Below are 15,998 nucleotides of genomic sequence, written 5' to 3' on the forward strand. Positions count from 1 at the left end.
TCTTTCGGTAAAGTCACGTGTTAATCGGAGGTGCAAATGTCTGGAGATGGGAACTGGTGACCTCTGGATTGCAAGTCCAGTGTGCTAACCATTACACCACAACAGCATTCCCAGATATTATAGTACTGTATATAAAAAACATAAAAGTACATATTTTAAATCTGTATGATCTGCGCGATGAAAGCAATAAATATGACTGTGATAAATATTTTTTTACGATATGGTGAATCTTTTTTTTAGTGTACATAATTACAAAAATATAAATGTTATGCTGTCAAGTATAATTCTATTGCTGGAGACAGTCAAGCAGCATTAATGGCAGAATTCCTAAACCAGGTACCCAAAACAACAGGGAAAGACTGGGATTTTGAGCAGAACTTCCAACTAAACATATGACAAGAGAAGCAGCTAACTTCTAGGAGTGAAGCCCAACAGTGACCAAACAGTGAAAATAGATGTCCAAGACAAACAATGGATAACAGTCTCCAGTGATGCACTGTCAAGCCAAAGGCTGTGGGGGGAAGGCTTTGCCTTTTGTGCAGAAGAATGAAAACCAATATTGATGAGTATTATGCGCAAAACCACCAAAGCACCCAAAGAACAATGGGCTCAGTTGAAGTTGTATTCGCGTCTCGAGAATACATTCTCAGGCACACAACGATATATGATGTATGGTCATAGAAGGGTACAAAAAACCCATTGTGTGCTGAAGAGCGCAATTAAATATTAAATGTAATTGTTGTCAAAAGGCTCTTGGCAAAACTGCAGTGAGGGTGAAGTATCAAAAATATACAGGTAATGATTTTTAGCCCTTTAGTCAAACCACTGCGAGATGGTGGCCTCTCGATTACCTTGGGAGGTGTTTGGCCATCCTTCAACATGCTGGTCAGTATGCGTCAGCAAAGAGGAGATTTGGAGACCAGGACCTATTCATATATCATTTGCCACTAATGTTAGCAGTAGTCAGGAATACAACTAAGGTAGCCGGGATTATAGTGCAGTGTGCTAACCACAGTGCCACCATTCTACCTTGCAATGTTTTGTTGAAATCACTGCTGATGGAATGGCCTCTATTGGAGGGGAGCTCTAGAAAACCCTTAAAGAGGGCATTTGTCCTACTCTTTCATGCTGGCCAGATGTCCTGGAATAGTTAGGAGCACTCACACTTTACCCCACCAAGCATGAACCTGCCGATCGACTAACTGCGGTGTACACATTGATATTGCTGGGTAGACAGAGGCGAGAGGGTGGGGTTTAAGAAACTTGTCCTGTGCTTCAACTGAAGCGCCCGCGATCGAGCTCAAACTGGCGACCTCCTAAAGTCCATTGCGCTCACCGATACATCGCGGCAGCATCAAGAGTCTTCAAGGCAATGCGGTAAATATGCTGCTAAATAATATAAATGGCGATTTAAAGCTTTCGTGACTGCAGTGATTCATATTATTGGTTCTTTCGGTAAAGTCACGTTGAAGGGAAGCAATAAAATAATAAAATATATAAAAAATAAAATTCTCACGACGTTTCGACTGCAACACAAGCAGTCATCATCAGATGTGAAAACCAACGGCAAGAACATTTGAAAACATTTGAACATTTGAAAACATTTGAAAATGTTCTTGCCGTTGGTTTTCACACCTGATGATGACTGCTTGTGTTGCAGTCGAAACGTCGTGAGAATTTTATTGTTTTATATATATTTTATTGTTTCCCTTCAACGTGACTTTACCGAAAGAACCAATAATATAATATATATGGCATGACACCGCAATGCTGTGAGGTAGGTGCAACTAGTGGAGTGGGGTGGGGGGGGGGGGGGGTGAGGAAGAATAACATACTCTCAGTCTCATGCCAGACAATGCCCTCCAGGTTGATGCAGGTGCCCGGCTCGCAGGGTCCCAGGCAGTCGGGCTCCGTGACGCTGGCCGCCTCGCACGTGCTCACGCCCACGGTGCGCGTGCGGATGAGGATCTGCTCTTCCGGCTCGGCTTCCACCAGCGTGGAGGCGCACACCCCCCCAGCAGAGCATGCCATGGGGCATAGAGTGGTGCCACTGCCTCCTCCTCCTCCTCCTCCTCCCACCGCCCCGGACAAAGTCTGTTGCTGCTGCTGAGGCCGCATCAGCCGAGGGTCCTCTACCTCAAGAGAGTCCACAAGAGAGGGTGCGCAGGGCGGTGACGAGGGCAGCAGCATTGTGGGAGGTGGTGGGGGTGCTGGCATGACGAATTGTGAATCGGCCTGCAATCAAAACAAATAAAGGATCACAATGGGATTGTTGAACAAACAATTGCCATCAGCAAACTGATGTCATGCTTGATATGTCCATGCTTTAACCTAGACAAATGAGTACAATGTGCAATTTCAGGAGCAGGCACATAAAGAGACAAGTTTTTTTGGAGTTGAGCATTGAACACATGCAAGGACACATTTTTGTTTAATTCAACAGACGAAACAATACAAATATGTGTATAAAGTACGTTATTTTTTTAATCTTCTTAAACTGTGAAAGATAGTCAATCACTTAAATGTGCTTTTTTTCATAAGTCATTTTCAACAAAGTGAGTAAACCCCTATGTGCATATTAGGAAGTAAAAAAAACAGAACTTTCAAGATGCTGGTAGAGTGTATAATAAAGTAACAATTAATAAATCGCATTTTAAAGAGCACCTTGCCTCCCAAGTAGATGTCTAATTTAGCATACAAAAAAGTGGAAAGTTTGTACCAAAAAAGTGGAAAGTTCATACGATTCAAGATGAAACTCAAATACATACAAAACTGCATTTAACTAATCCAGGCCGCAGTTACTTTTATACAACGTTGTAACGTATATTATGTGGTTATTTCGGTAAAGTCACATTGATAGAAAAAATAAAAGTAAATAAAATAAAATAAACTGCGACATTTAGATCACAACACAAGCGATCCTCCTGATGATGATCGCTCCTGATGACAATCGCTTGTGTTGTGATCGAAACGTCGAAGTTTTTTTATTTTTTGTTATTTACTTTTATTTTTTCTATCTTCGTGACTTTACCGAAAGAACCAAAGAATATGAATTCCTGCAGTCACGAAGGTTAAGTAAAAATTTTACATTATAATGGTTAGGCAGACCGATAGGTAACTCAAACTAAATATTGTACTTTGAAAGTGATAAATTAAGTACTGTATATCTTTGTTAAGTATAAATTAGAAGTACAGTGCTATTTTAATATATATTTGCTTCATTAACACAGCAACACAGCTGAAAATACAAAAATGTGTTGGGTAAATACAATTTTTGAGATTGAAATCTATACTATGACCTGGGAAGTTATTTAATTAATAACACACACCACTAAAAAATAACGTTTTTTACAGTCAAAATACTTAACTTTATCAAAATAAGCAATCTAGCCGAATGTTAAAGAGTGCATTGTAACACGTAGGCTTGCTTTTGGTGGTGTTATTGAACATCAGTGTAAAAGTAATATCCATTGAACAAGATCTACTCAGCATTCACCTGGGCTATCAAGGCACTGACACAAAAGCAGGGGACGCGGGATAGAGGCGGCATTTACCAATTTTAATTTCCATTCATTAAAACCAACATCAGATTACAAACACCCCCCTCCCCCAAACGTGCATCCCAAAGGTTTACTATTCAAGCATGCCAAGTGGGGTGGGTGCTGGATTAAGGGAGTAGGCATCCAGAGACTTAGCATTTAAATAGTAAATGGCTGAACAGGCCTTATAGAGTACAAATTACAGAGTTCGCACTGGAAAATGCAGACAAGCTACCCACGGCCCTTTAAGGGATTCCAGGCATAAATAATCAACCATTACAGAGAATTTGTTTTAAAACACTCATATCTGTCCAGGACTATAATACCATATTCTCCAGAATTATGCAATTTCCCCCTCCCTGTATTTTCAAGCAAGCGTTTGGGATGTGACATATAATCTGCGGTAGGTATCTGCGTGTCGGATTTGTATAACTTTTACACCAGGTTCAAGTTTTGGGGGTCCATCTCACTTTTCAGAGTGTCTTAATAATCCAGAGAATAAAGCAATTTCATTTGTCGTTAAGAATTGAATACAAAATAGGCTGTGAATGTAAATCCAAGGCAAATTAATTAATCATCATTTAGTTTATTTATGATGCCTTAGCTGCCAACCACACTGCCAATAGTGTGGTGTGCCCTCTGCTTTTTCCATGTTAATTTATCTTTCATACAACATAGCTATGATCCTTGTTTCATGGAAACTTGTTTTAAATTGAGAGCATGAGTTGAGTATTTCCCCATAATATAGACATCTACTAGGATACTTTACACTTTGTAAATTAAAAGTAAAAAAAATATACAATTTATTTTGCTGCATTAACAGCTAGCACTCGTGCCTTCGTTGAGATTGCTTATCCATTACAAATACAGTACTGAATAAGAATCCAGTAGTTGGCACTAAAGTGTTAATTTCTAGGAAATTGAAGAGCACTTCAGGAATGTTTACTTAGCCCTGGGTTGTTCTACAAGCGAGATGTAGCCCAGTGCTGGCGGTGGAGCATGGCCAGGCCTAATGGCCTTCAGAACAAACACATGCCAGACCCAACTTTTAACAGGTCACTTGCTTCACAACGCTTGCTTGGATTTTCACAAAGAGCCCAGTATGCATGTTAAACAGGCCATTCTATCCATAAAATCACCAAAGACCTGATTATCATTAATCAGAATGGTTGTTTTAACAGCTGATTAATCGATAGCAAACAGTTGAGCTTGAAACGTGCATGTTCGCATACGTCCACACGCACAGTGCTTAAAGGCAGGCAGATCATATATGGACAAATATTCCCTTGACAGATGTGTTATACAGCATTCATCTGGATATTATTTTGAATTATCAGTACGTTATACAGAATATGTTCATCATCGGACATTGTCTACCCACTGCTAGTTGAATCCCCATCCCTCAGTCCAGTGCTGCTGCCACCCATCTCACTCTAATGAACTAATCTTACTGCGCTATCTCCACGGTGGTCGTCCTCTTGGATGAGTTTCCTGCCGTCACAAATCTCATTCATTGGCCATCGCATTGTCTTGCAACGTGTTCTATCAAAGGCCATTTACTTTTCTTTATACTGTAGTTGATACGATTTGTGCTTGTTCCCCCCATCCCTGCATTTCTTTTTCTGTCTCTCAGGATCGTTCAAAGGATGCAGCCACATTGGTCATGCCCCTTGTCCTTACAATTTTCAAATTCCAAAGGCACTCCGTCCTACTCTTTATTTAATTCTACTCCTGTTTCATTACTCGTTTTTGATTGTCTGCTTAATATTAACATTGCGTCCCTTCATCGTTTTTATTTCCTAAGAAAATGTGTTGTAGATTACTGTACTTTTGTTTTGCTTAATTATTTTGAGTTCAACTTTGCAGCATTCTGTAAATAACCTTGGTGAGAGCACAGCTCCTTGTTCGATTCTTCGTTTTTATTTCGCAGCTCTCATTGTGCATTCTCAATGTACACACGTCCGTTCTTTATAAATGGTTATGATGTTCATTTTGTTATGGATTGGTTTGTGAGGAACTTGGATGACTGCTTCCATATTCAATAAATAAAATGCCTTTTCATAATCGATAAAAGCCAAGCATGGTGGTATTTGATTTAAAATTTCTCTCATTTGATCGATTACCCTGTATGTGGTCAACAGTAGAATATAATGTTCATTTAGTACTCAATTATTCCGAACAGATTCTGGCAGAAAACATACGCCGAGCTAAATATATAGCAATAATGGACGACCAGCAATTGATAAAACTAATGAGTTAATTGTAGCCAAAGGAAGTAACATGTTTAGCGGCAGGAAAGATGATGACATGAAGTGCAAGTAGATTTACCATGAATAAAAAGATGCTGATGCCAGTGACTTTGTCATACAGTAGTGAAACAGAATGGCTGATGACAATTACGATGTGTCCACTATTCCATGGAATATATTAAATAAGATTTTTTTTTTAATTCATTACACAGCCCTTTCATTTCGAAAATTAACACACTATTTAAATAAAACACTGGACCTGACTAAAGCACAGTACGAAAGTAAAAAAGAAACAGCATGTTGACACATTTCAACAAAAACAAGGATTGAAAAATGAGCTCATATTGTGTAAAAAGAACAGGCATGAAAACAAAGACATGCCAATACCCGCCATCTCAGACTCTGTGGAGACTGTCAGCCTGCTGCGGGACAGCTGTGGATTACACCAGTGACGCATGAATAAACCACCCCCAGTGAACAAAGAGGGCTTTGATATAATTTGTCACAGCTATTAACGGTGGCCTGGACTCGGTGCTGTGGACAAAGCTGGTAACGCACACTTTTCCAGCGATCATTGCGATTTATTGAACCATGGTGCGCGTCACTATAAATCAATGGGATTACCACAGTTTGTCCATAGTGCACTTATTTTCCATCATTGCTTATAATTTACAATTAATTTCATCTCACTAAGAATGGCCTTATACGGTGCTATTTTGCACCTGGGCTTTTGAATTAAATGTCATTATAACAGGGCAGAGTAATTGATCTGACTTCATACACCCGCACGATTGCTTCTGGGCACAAGCCATTACACTTTATAGCTTCTCTTTTCAAGCAAAGCCAGGTAATTGCTTCTCTGTGTAACCCTCCGCACTGTATGTATTGTGATCCCAGGTAATGAAAGCAAGAATTCACTTTTTACCCCATGAGACATCTATTTATTAGTGCCTAATAGAGCTAGAATCTATTAGAAGACAATAAATAACACTCCTATTGAATAGTAAATACAGTATGGTATTGAAAAAAACATTATTGTATATGTTTATACATTTTCTCTTAGTTATTCTAAATAGCATACGCAGTTCAATCTACATGTTAAGCACTAAAAAGGCAATGACTGTTCAACAACATGCAAGCTCACTATTCAACAGAGGATCTGCAACATTTTATATTGATCAATGTAAACTGCAAGTCAAATAAACAGCTGTCATAACTGGCCAAGTGGCTCAGTTGCAGAGTGAGCGACACGCAATCGGAAGGTTGCAAGTTAAAAACCTGGTTGGCGGTTGACTTAACCCATCATCCTTCCAGGGTCAACAAAATGAGTACTGCTTTGTGGGGGAAATCAACAATGGTTAACCAATGTGGAGATATGCACCTGCCATAGGAATGGGGATTTTACACAAATTGACTCAGGGCTGTAAAAAAGAGACAAGCACCTGCCTCAGTGCTAATTTAAGCAGGCAAATCAATTGTATTTTTTTTTTAAAGCGGAGCTCTTTTGTGTAAATGAAAGCAACAATGCATTTAAACTCCACAAGCAGTCAGACCACCCCACAGGATGCAGATTTAATAGAAACATGCCCATGTGATAAGTCAATGATCTGCTCTAAAATTATATTTTGTATGGATTTAAATGAGAACAAAGTCTATCTAATCTGGAAACTTTAAGGGCAATACCTGTGCAGGTAAAGTCATTAAAACATACACTGTTGTATTACGTCCCTGTTCCACATGACACTTCAAATGTAAAATATATACGCTTTATTCATTGCAAATTTCATACTGAGGTAGAGTAAAATAGTAAATGCAGTACCCATCTCGTGGAATTTAGTGGACAAAATACTAATAGAGTACGCATGATTCATTTGAAATAGATGTGGCTTCAAAATGTTGAACGTATGAAATGATGTCCATTATTCACTTGTATGTGAATGTGCTATTCCAGCAAAAGTTAAATGTTAAAAGGATATTATTAGCCTATCAAAGCATGAATATTTTACCATGACTTATGAAAAATGCATTGTTTTTTCAGCTACAAATGTCATCTGCCCTTTCTGCTTGCACCACATACAACCACTCAACATTTGTTATGATAAAGCTCGTTAACATGTTTTCTTAAGTACAACCACAAAGCATGTCAACATAGCTAAACTTCCAAGATAAATTCTTGTTAAACGCTGAACATTTCTGCGCAGCTGTCGATTTTAGTTTGACTGAAACAAAGATTGTTATTGCAGTCAGCCACAGCTCGCTTTTCAACCTCATCTGGGTAAAAGCCCTTGAGATCCAAGGGGAGGAGCTGAGGAAGTGACAGTAGACTGGGGAAAGCAGACATCAGTGAACTAGCAAATGAATCACAAAAGCCCCCCCCTCCCCATTCCCAAACCTTTACAGGCCCCATGTGAATTCCAAGCAGGACAAAAGCGTTTTAAGGGCCCCATCCTGTTAGATACGTCCAAAACACAATTTGCGTTCAAACATAAACACTGGGGAAATGAAACGGACAAAGAAAAAGATTCCCTGCATAGCCTTAACAGACTGTTGAGGCAAGTGCTGTTAGCGAGCACCTGTGAAGACAAGCACAACACACAAAGGGGTGGGTGGCCAGAACCAGACCCAGCCACCTTTGTTTCCCAAGTGGTAACATTTACACATCGCATTATACATCGCACCAGGTACTCATTCGACCTAGAGGAGGCCCAGGACCAATTCAAATAATCGCCACTGGTGTTGGCGGCCATGAGCGGGCATCCAACTCAATGCGCAGCGCACTAACCGCAACACTATGACAACCAGGAGAAATATAATCAATTTTCCAAGAAATAACTTTTTTTGTCAGAGGCAATAACATTTAACAAAATGGTGGACTATATTGTTTGTGGAACACAATAGTGCAAATATGTACATTACACACATGTACAATGTTATGTACAGAACTAACATTTTTTTTTTAATACAGCACTGCATATGTGCAGTGTAAAATGTAATAGTGTATTGGGGGTACGTGGCAGCTAAAGAAAGGAACGTGTGGACAATAATGTCCACTGAGGAAATAAGCTTATATGCTGGTGCTGGATGAATTATTACGTAAACTATACTTTTTTTTACCAGGTAAGGCCCACTGAGCTATATAGCTCTTTTTCAGAAGCGACCTGTCACAAATGATAGCTCAGCGAAGTGGCATATCACGTGGAAATTTTCTAGCAGCCAAATGCTCAAAATTCACATTAATTCTAAATGTGGAGGGAAAAACCGGAGGACCCGGTGAAAAATCAACACGGCCACTGGGAGAACATGCAAACTCCAAATATACAGGCATAAGGATTGAGATCGAACCCACGACTTCCTGTATACCAGGTGAGATAGTTAACATCTCGGCACCGTGGCGCTCCAATTATTACATAACATGATCGTGAAATGCTTGCAGCATGGGAAGGCCTTTACAAAGCAGGAGGTTTATTTTGGCAGATGACGATGATGAAAATATACATACCTCTATAGAATGTAAGTTCATGTACAGTTCAGTCAAACTCCATTTATCTTGGGGGTAAATGGGGGTGGGGAGGGGGGCAGCTACCCGGTTCCAAATATCCGGGGTCCCAACTGGGGATTCACTCGTTTATCCAGGGGCGTGACCATGGATAAAATAGAGTAATTGGAATAATTTGCCAAGTAACTCTGTTTAACCATGGTCTGGACCCCGGATATTTGAAAGAGAGAACTGGGTTTCGGCAATACGGCACCAAATAATCAAATTCACAGATAATCGGGTTATGACTAAATGGAGTTTGACTGTACTGTACATGAACGTACATTTTACAAACCAATACAATATAACATTGTGTGTGGCTCTTGGAGATGGAAAAAAAAACATTCATTCTACAAACTATAGCACTGCAATACAAGTATTCTACAATTTCACACTACAGTACAATATAAAACTACACGGTACACACAGTACTGCATTATAATATATAAACAGATTTATATTCGTACAACCATTGCATATGTTTGCAAAAACAGTCTATGGCTATTTCAGTGTAATAGACAAGCAATTAGATATTTGTTTTTAAAGCTCAACCTGCCAATCAACCCAAACCTCAGGTGTCCTCTGACCAACATCTTTCAAAAAAGTGAAGCAAAGAGATTTACACAAAAGAAAAAAAAAACCTCCGGGAGAGGACTGCAAATGACGCCAATGGCTGGAAAGAGCAGAGTGCTGGTGGGACCCCCAGCCGGCCTTTATGTTTGGCAGGGGACTGCAAACGAGCTTAAAACAAATGCTTTGTTATAACTGAAACTAGCAGACATGTCCATCTCAACAGGCATTCTTTCTAGCTCGCTCCAAAAAAAAGCAACTCCCGCCAAACCTCACTTGCTCGCTCTCTGCGAACTGGAAAGTTAAAACAATGAAGGGGATTTTGTGAAAATGGCCCAGCGGTATATTATATTAGTACTGTGTACTAATATAACCTGTGTACTAATATAACCGTAGAGTGTGGTAGGTGCACATAAGCGTTGTGTGGGCACGCACTTTAAATCAATATATTTGGTTGCCATCAACCATGAATTAATAATTGTTAACAAAATAACGTTGCATTGCCAGTGCCAACTACAAATCCAAAAATATGCGATAATTTGTAAAATTACAGACCACACATTTTCACCACTCGTTGAAACTGTTAAATTTAAAGTAAGATCAGTTGGAAAAGTGTTGTCACTGACATGAACAGTGCAGGCACCCTTTTTTAATATACATGCGTTCCTTTACAGAGAGAGAGAAGACCTTGGTGTGGATGAAAAAATATTGAAACGTAAAACCCATTTAAAGTGCACCTGAAACACACAGACGCTTAACAGATTGTCCTTTGACTCATTTACAGCACAACCCCTCCTACACAAACAATACAAGGCTGTATTTGTTGCTTTTATTTTATTTCTCATTTTAACAATAGGGGGTGATGCCCTATTGTCGAAACAAGAGTGCCTCCCCCACTTACTCTCAAAATGATAGATGGCCCAAGACGATAAAAAAAGCCCACAAAAGGCTATATGACTGCTTAAGTCAACTGGCATGTTTTAACATGACAATACCTTGATACGCTACAAAGTGAATCAAATATAATAGTAATTTATTCCAGTGTTACACTGCAATCAATCCGTTTAACAAAAAAAATACCTACTGATAATCAACTACTGTGGTGAATGCCCTTTAAATTTTAACATGACTCGTAAACCATTTAAAAATCAGACATCAAAGCACATTCAGCCCCACACTTGGTGTGATGCAAATCTCGACTGTGCCCTTTCCTTTCTACCACTTGGTGTGTGTGCTACCACTTTTTGGATGTATAAATATTTTGGTTTCTACAGGTATATAACTCTTATCTAGAGATGCTTACATTTTTTTCCCCTCAAAGATGCCAGGAGAATATCTTGGGAATAACTACCAGATTATGTCTAAATGTAATAATATTGGCCAGATGCTCAAATATGAAAAGGTTGTTTATGCCAATCTGAAACCAGGTTTGACTTTCATGCTATTCTTACTGTGGTAAATGTGTTTTTTTAAGTTTCATATCGAGGTACAATCTTGAGGTACAATCTTGAGGTACAATCTTGAGTCACATTAAACATGCTTAACAAGCAAATCTGTAAGTGTAGTTTTTCTGCAGTAAAACTACTTTGGTTGCATTTTTTCAGCTAAACAGTCGAACAGCACATCAACTTTTACATTGTAAAAATTGTTATCGTTGAGAATGTGTTGTTATTTTAAGAATCATTCTTTTTTTTATGTGTGATGTGTTCTATAACCGTGTTGCTGCACAACTTTGCCATTCAGAACTTGACCATGTACAATTGTTTTTGGATTGATTTGTTCACGTGTTTTGTTGTTGCTGTAACCAGGTTTATATGATGTAACCAGGTCCCGACAATGGGTTTTACCTGTGCCAAAATAAAACCTAAAACATTAAAAGTCAAAACAACAGTTTAAAAAAAATGTGTTGTAAGGCCCCCAGGTTTGGAATTTTTAGTCTTATGACATGTTTGCTGAATCCTTAGAATCCAAAGGAGACAACAACCTATCCATCTTAGGGACCTCCATACATGCCCCCAAAAATGACATGGACAAAGAGTGCCTTTCAGGGCCAGAGTAACATTATCGAGATGTCTGCTTCCAATCAATAGCAATCTACTCAGTGCTTAGTCAGGCATGAAGGCTTTCCTCCCTGCTGGCTATGCCATTATCTGCCGCAGCCCTTGCTTTGCCATTGAGTTCCTAGCTTTTATTTTAACACGCTTTCTGACACCAGACCACCAAATTCTGTTCCATTACAGGATTAGCAGCTGTGACAGGCTGCACTTTGGTAGCGTGGAGCTCAAAGCATTATAATTGCTTCGATGTCTTCAGCTAAAATTCTTTGTTGTTTCTGAAATGAGATCATTCTACCAAGCAATACACTGGAATTAATGTCCACATCCTGGCCCCAACGACCTATATTAATCATATATTTTTTAGACACTTTAAATGAACAAAAGGCACTTTTGGCAAGTGCCACAAACAATTTAAACAATGCATTACAATAAAACATATGTTTCATAATGAACGCTATTGTTAGGACGTAAAAAGGTTTACCGTATATAAAAGACATAGAACAGTAAATTATACGTACAGTACCAACATTTCCCGAAATCCTTGTAAATCAATATTCCGGTCTCTTCAGTTCTCACCTGATTATACAAAATAAGACTTATACCGCACACAACGGCAGTGCACCCTGACAATGTTCTCCACGTTGCTGTTTAACATGGGCGGCATGAGTGAGTAAAATATTTGCATGCGATTGCAACTCTGTTCAAACACCATTTCAAAATGTTTTTGTTGTTATTGCACAAAGCAACAAGTGCACTGATTTGCCTGGAGAAGTCCACGTTTTCATCAGGGCCAATCTGATCCAACGCGGCTGAATTTGTTTCACGCCTATAAAAGGTAGTAAGTAGATGTTTCATAATAACACTGGGATCAATGTCTTAATAACAGAAAAGGATGGTCACCTTCATTTATGTTGGGTTCACTAAAATGCCAGCATATATATTTTTTTTGTAAACTATTGTATAGGCCAAGCTGGTGTCATGTCTTTACTGTATCTCCTGCTGGTTCCCTGAGATTGGGCCTGCATGCTTAACACTTTATTGGAGACAAAATGGGTTGCGAGAGATTTTATTGGCTCAGTAACGCACAAACTGTGTTGCAACACATGAGCAATGAGACGGTGCATTATTTAACAGATGTTTTGCAACATTTTAAGAATGTGACAAAGTGATATTCAGGAAAAAGTTGCACTAATTTTTTATTTTAAGCTTTCTTGCTGCCAAAAATTAAACAAGCTGGAGCTGCATTTATATTTTTGTTCGGACAAAAAACCCTAAACACTGGTTAAATAAAACTGCGAATATGAGAGATGACTGATAAAGTAAAAATTACCGTACATCTCAGTAGGGGATTTATTTTTGAATAGAAAACCTTTTTAAAAAAAGAGTATATGTGGTCATGATAACCTTGACTACTGATCTAGATGGTGTGTGATTAAATTTACACCTCCTTTCATAGGATTGGCAAGTCTTAACGTGACCTGAACAAAACAGACGGAAATGACAACCGCATAAGGACAGGATGTCTGGATCTAAAAACTCACTAATTTGTGTTGCAACTTCATGAGTGAGGTATGGAAAAAAAAAACTGCCTCTTTGCTTTAGAGTGCATCTGGCAGCTGGATAATGGTACAATTAAATCAACGGCTAATTGTGTTTAAACAAAACAAAAAGCAACCACAAAGTTTAAATAAAAGAGAATATAAATGACTAAGCATACAATAAAACACGTGTTCAATACTGTTAAAATGCTGTAGCTTTGCTTTCACTTATGGGATTATGTACAATACATAGCACTGCACAGTACAGACCTTCGTCTATCCACTGCTGGACTATGATCTCCCTACGACTTTAGTTCATGGGCATTGTTTAACCATACTTCACCACGCTGGTCAGTATAAGTTGAAGGGTGGAAGGGGATGGGGCAGTATGGTCAAACACTCATACAGTCATCACTTGCCAATTGGATTTTAGTTGTGGCTGCAAATAAAACTTAAGTTTCTGGGTACATATCACGTTCACTAACTGCTGCGCCACAACTCCACGACCCAACGTTATAAATTGCATTATTATAAACCATTAAGTGGGCTGCATTACCATGGACACTAAGGAACAACACATGCTATGTGATTGTGCAGATGCCGGGTTGCACAAAAAAAGCAGTTTTTAATCCACATTCCCAGAGCAGCTGAAACTGCAAGCATAGAATTACCTTGTGGCATGTTTGCAGCAATTAATTTCCTGTAGAGCAATGGAGTACTGTGTTTCAATTAAATACTGCAGTCGGAAAGCCTGAAGATAATGGATTTAGTGAGTTAAACGAGTTTAAACCTATACAGCACATCCTCTGCACCTGCAGTGTACAGATGCCATGTTTTTGTTACATCACGTGGTTCAACTAAACAATAAAACAGGTCCCTGCAGGGTGGGCTGGTAGGAACATTGGAATTTTTAACTTCGTTAAAGTATTGAAAGGGGACAGACGGACGGACACATTAATCTATTGAAGGCTGGTACACTCCGTTTACAACTTCGTTCCTACCAGTATAATTTATAGTCATATATGTTAATCTACTGCTCCATTAAGTAGTTGCAGTACTAAAAATAATTCAGTTAAACGCCTCTAATCTCCATTGATGTGGGGAAAACTATCCGTAGATCCTCTTACTTGACGATGTACAGCAATAGAAAACTAAATTTGTCAATTAAATAAATTGGTGGAAAATCAGAGTGAGTTTTTTTTTAAGCGAGCAAACTCCCCAAATCAGCGGCTAAAAAAAACCCAATGTGTATTTTCAGGAGGGTTTTTAGCCGTTCGATTCTTAAAATTCGCAAATTTTCCCCAATGTGTCGGCGTTCTATTGGACCACAAAGGTCATCGCGAATTTTAGGATTGTCAGACAAAATGTGGTGGCATAAAGACTAAAAATACTGGCGCAATAAGAGATTCAGTTCAGAAGAGTAATACAAACTCCACTAAATTAAATATTACTGCACTCCATTGTACACATAGACAATCATTATAATTTGCACATTGCTTAACAAATCTGATTGTAAATAACGCTGAATAAACCATATGTAATTACAGTATAGTGAAACCAATACAGAGACCATCAATTACAGCATGTACCTGTTGGACTAACATAACAAAAGGACAAATAAGAATAGGTTTCATTTAAAAGGACAAATGCATGCACACAAACAAACAAAAAACCCCACATGTTTAAAATGACAATTTTAAAAAATGTCAAGGAGAAAAATTAAACAGCAACAGAACAAAAACAAAAGCCTTAGAGCAAGTATATCTCAGGCGACCGAGGATGTATAAACGTCCACGATGTTGATCCTTCTGTGCCCCTCCACCCACCCACTCACACGATCCCAGCTCCCCCTGCCTGGCACACTTGTGGGCTTTCAACATGCACGCTATTCACTCACCGAAAATGACTGAGGGAGTCTTCTCACAGACAAAAGTGGGTCTTTAAAGCAATCGCACAACCTTTTTTAAGCACCGCAAAGGCTATGTTGCAACAACAACAAATATTTAATAATTGAGCCAATATATTTTAGAGTGTTACATCTTAAGTACGGAAATGAAGATATTTTGAGGTATCTGTTGGGAGACAACTGGAAAACACACCAGAGCACGTATCCCTAGTGTAGTTACTAAAGGCAGAATGAGATCGAAATGATGATGAAAAACAGGTGGACAAGAGCAGGTTTGAGTGTTTTTATAAAACTGAACTCAGGAATTAAAAGCAAGAAAAACATGTGCTGAAAAGATACCGTTTTTAATCAGTGGACATGCATATTAGCTGCTATGATCCATGAACAAATATGGACATTGACAAATAGCATGGAACAAAAGCTGAACAGTGCAGAAAGAAACAGTTATAGGTGCATGCTTGGAATTCTAAAAATAAAGAAATAGTGACACGTGGATCAGAGACACACAAGTTAGAGACATCACATTGTTGAGAAGAGTAAGTGGGCTTGGGCAGGGCACACGGAGCCTAACCAGAGTGACAACCAACGAAGGAAACCCAATAGG

General features: G+C 38.9%; 1 protein-coding gene across 3 annotated transcripts in view; it reads right to left on the reverse strand.

Moving 5' to 3' along the window:
- ZNF608 (zinc finger protein 608) overlaps nucleotides 1-15,998 on the reverse strand; it is a 46,027-nt gene that overhangs the window by 16,427 nt on the left and 13,602 nt on the right. For all 3 annotated transcript variants that reach the window (XM_032953492.2, XM_032953490.2, XM_032953495.2), the window contains exon 2: nucleotides 1,836-2,235. In XM_032953492.2, the coding sequence (XP_032809383.2) occupies nucleotides 1,836-2,235 (400 nt within the window). The remainder of the gene's footprint in view (nucleotides 1-1,835; nucleotides 2,236-15,998) is intronic.

This window comes from Petromyzon marinus, chromosome 13 (genome assembly GCF_048934315.1).
Source record: "Petromyzon marinus isolate PM22_M1 ecotype Great Lakes invasive population chromosome 13, UKy_Petmar_22M1.pri1.0, whole genome shotgun sequence".
Classification (NCBI taxonomy): Eukaryota; Metazoa; Chordata; class Hyperoartia; order Petromyzontiformes; family Petromyzontidae; genus Petromyzon; species Petromyzon marinus.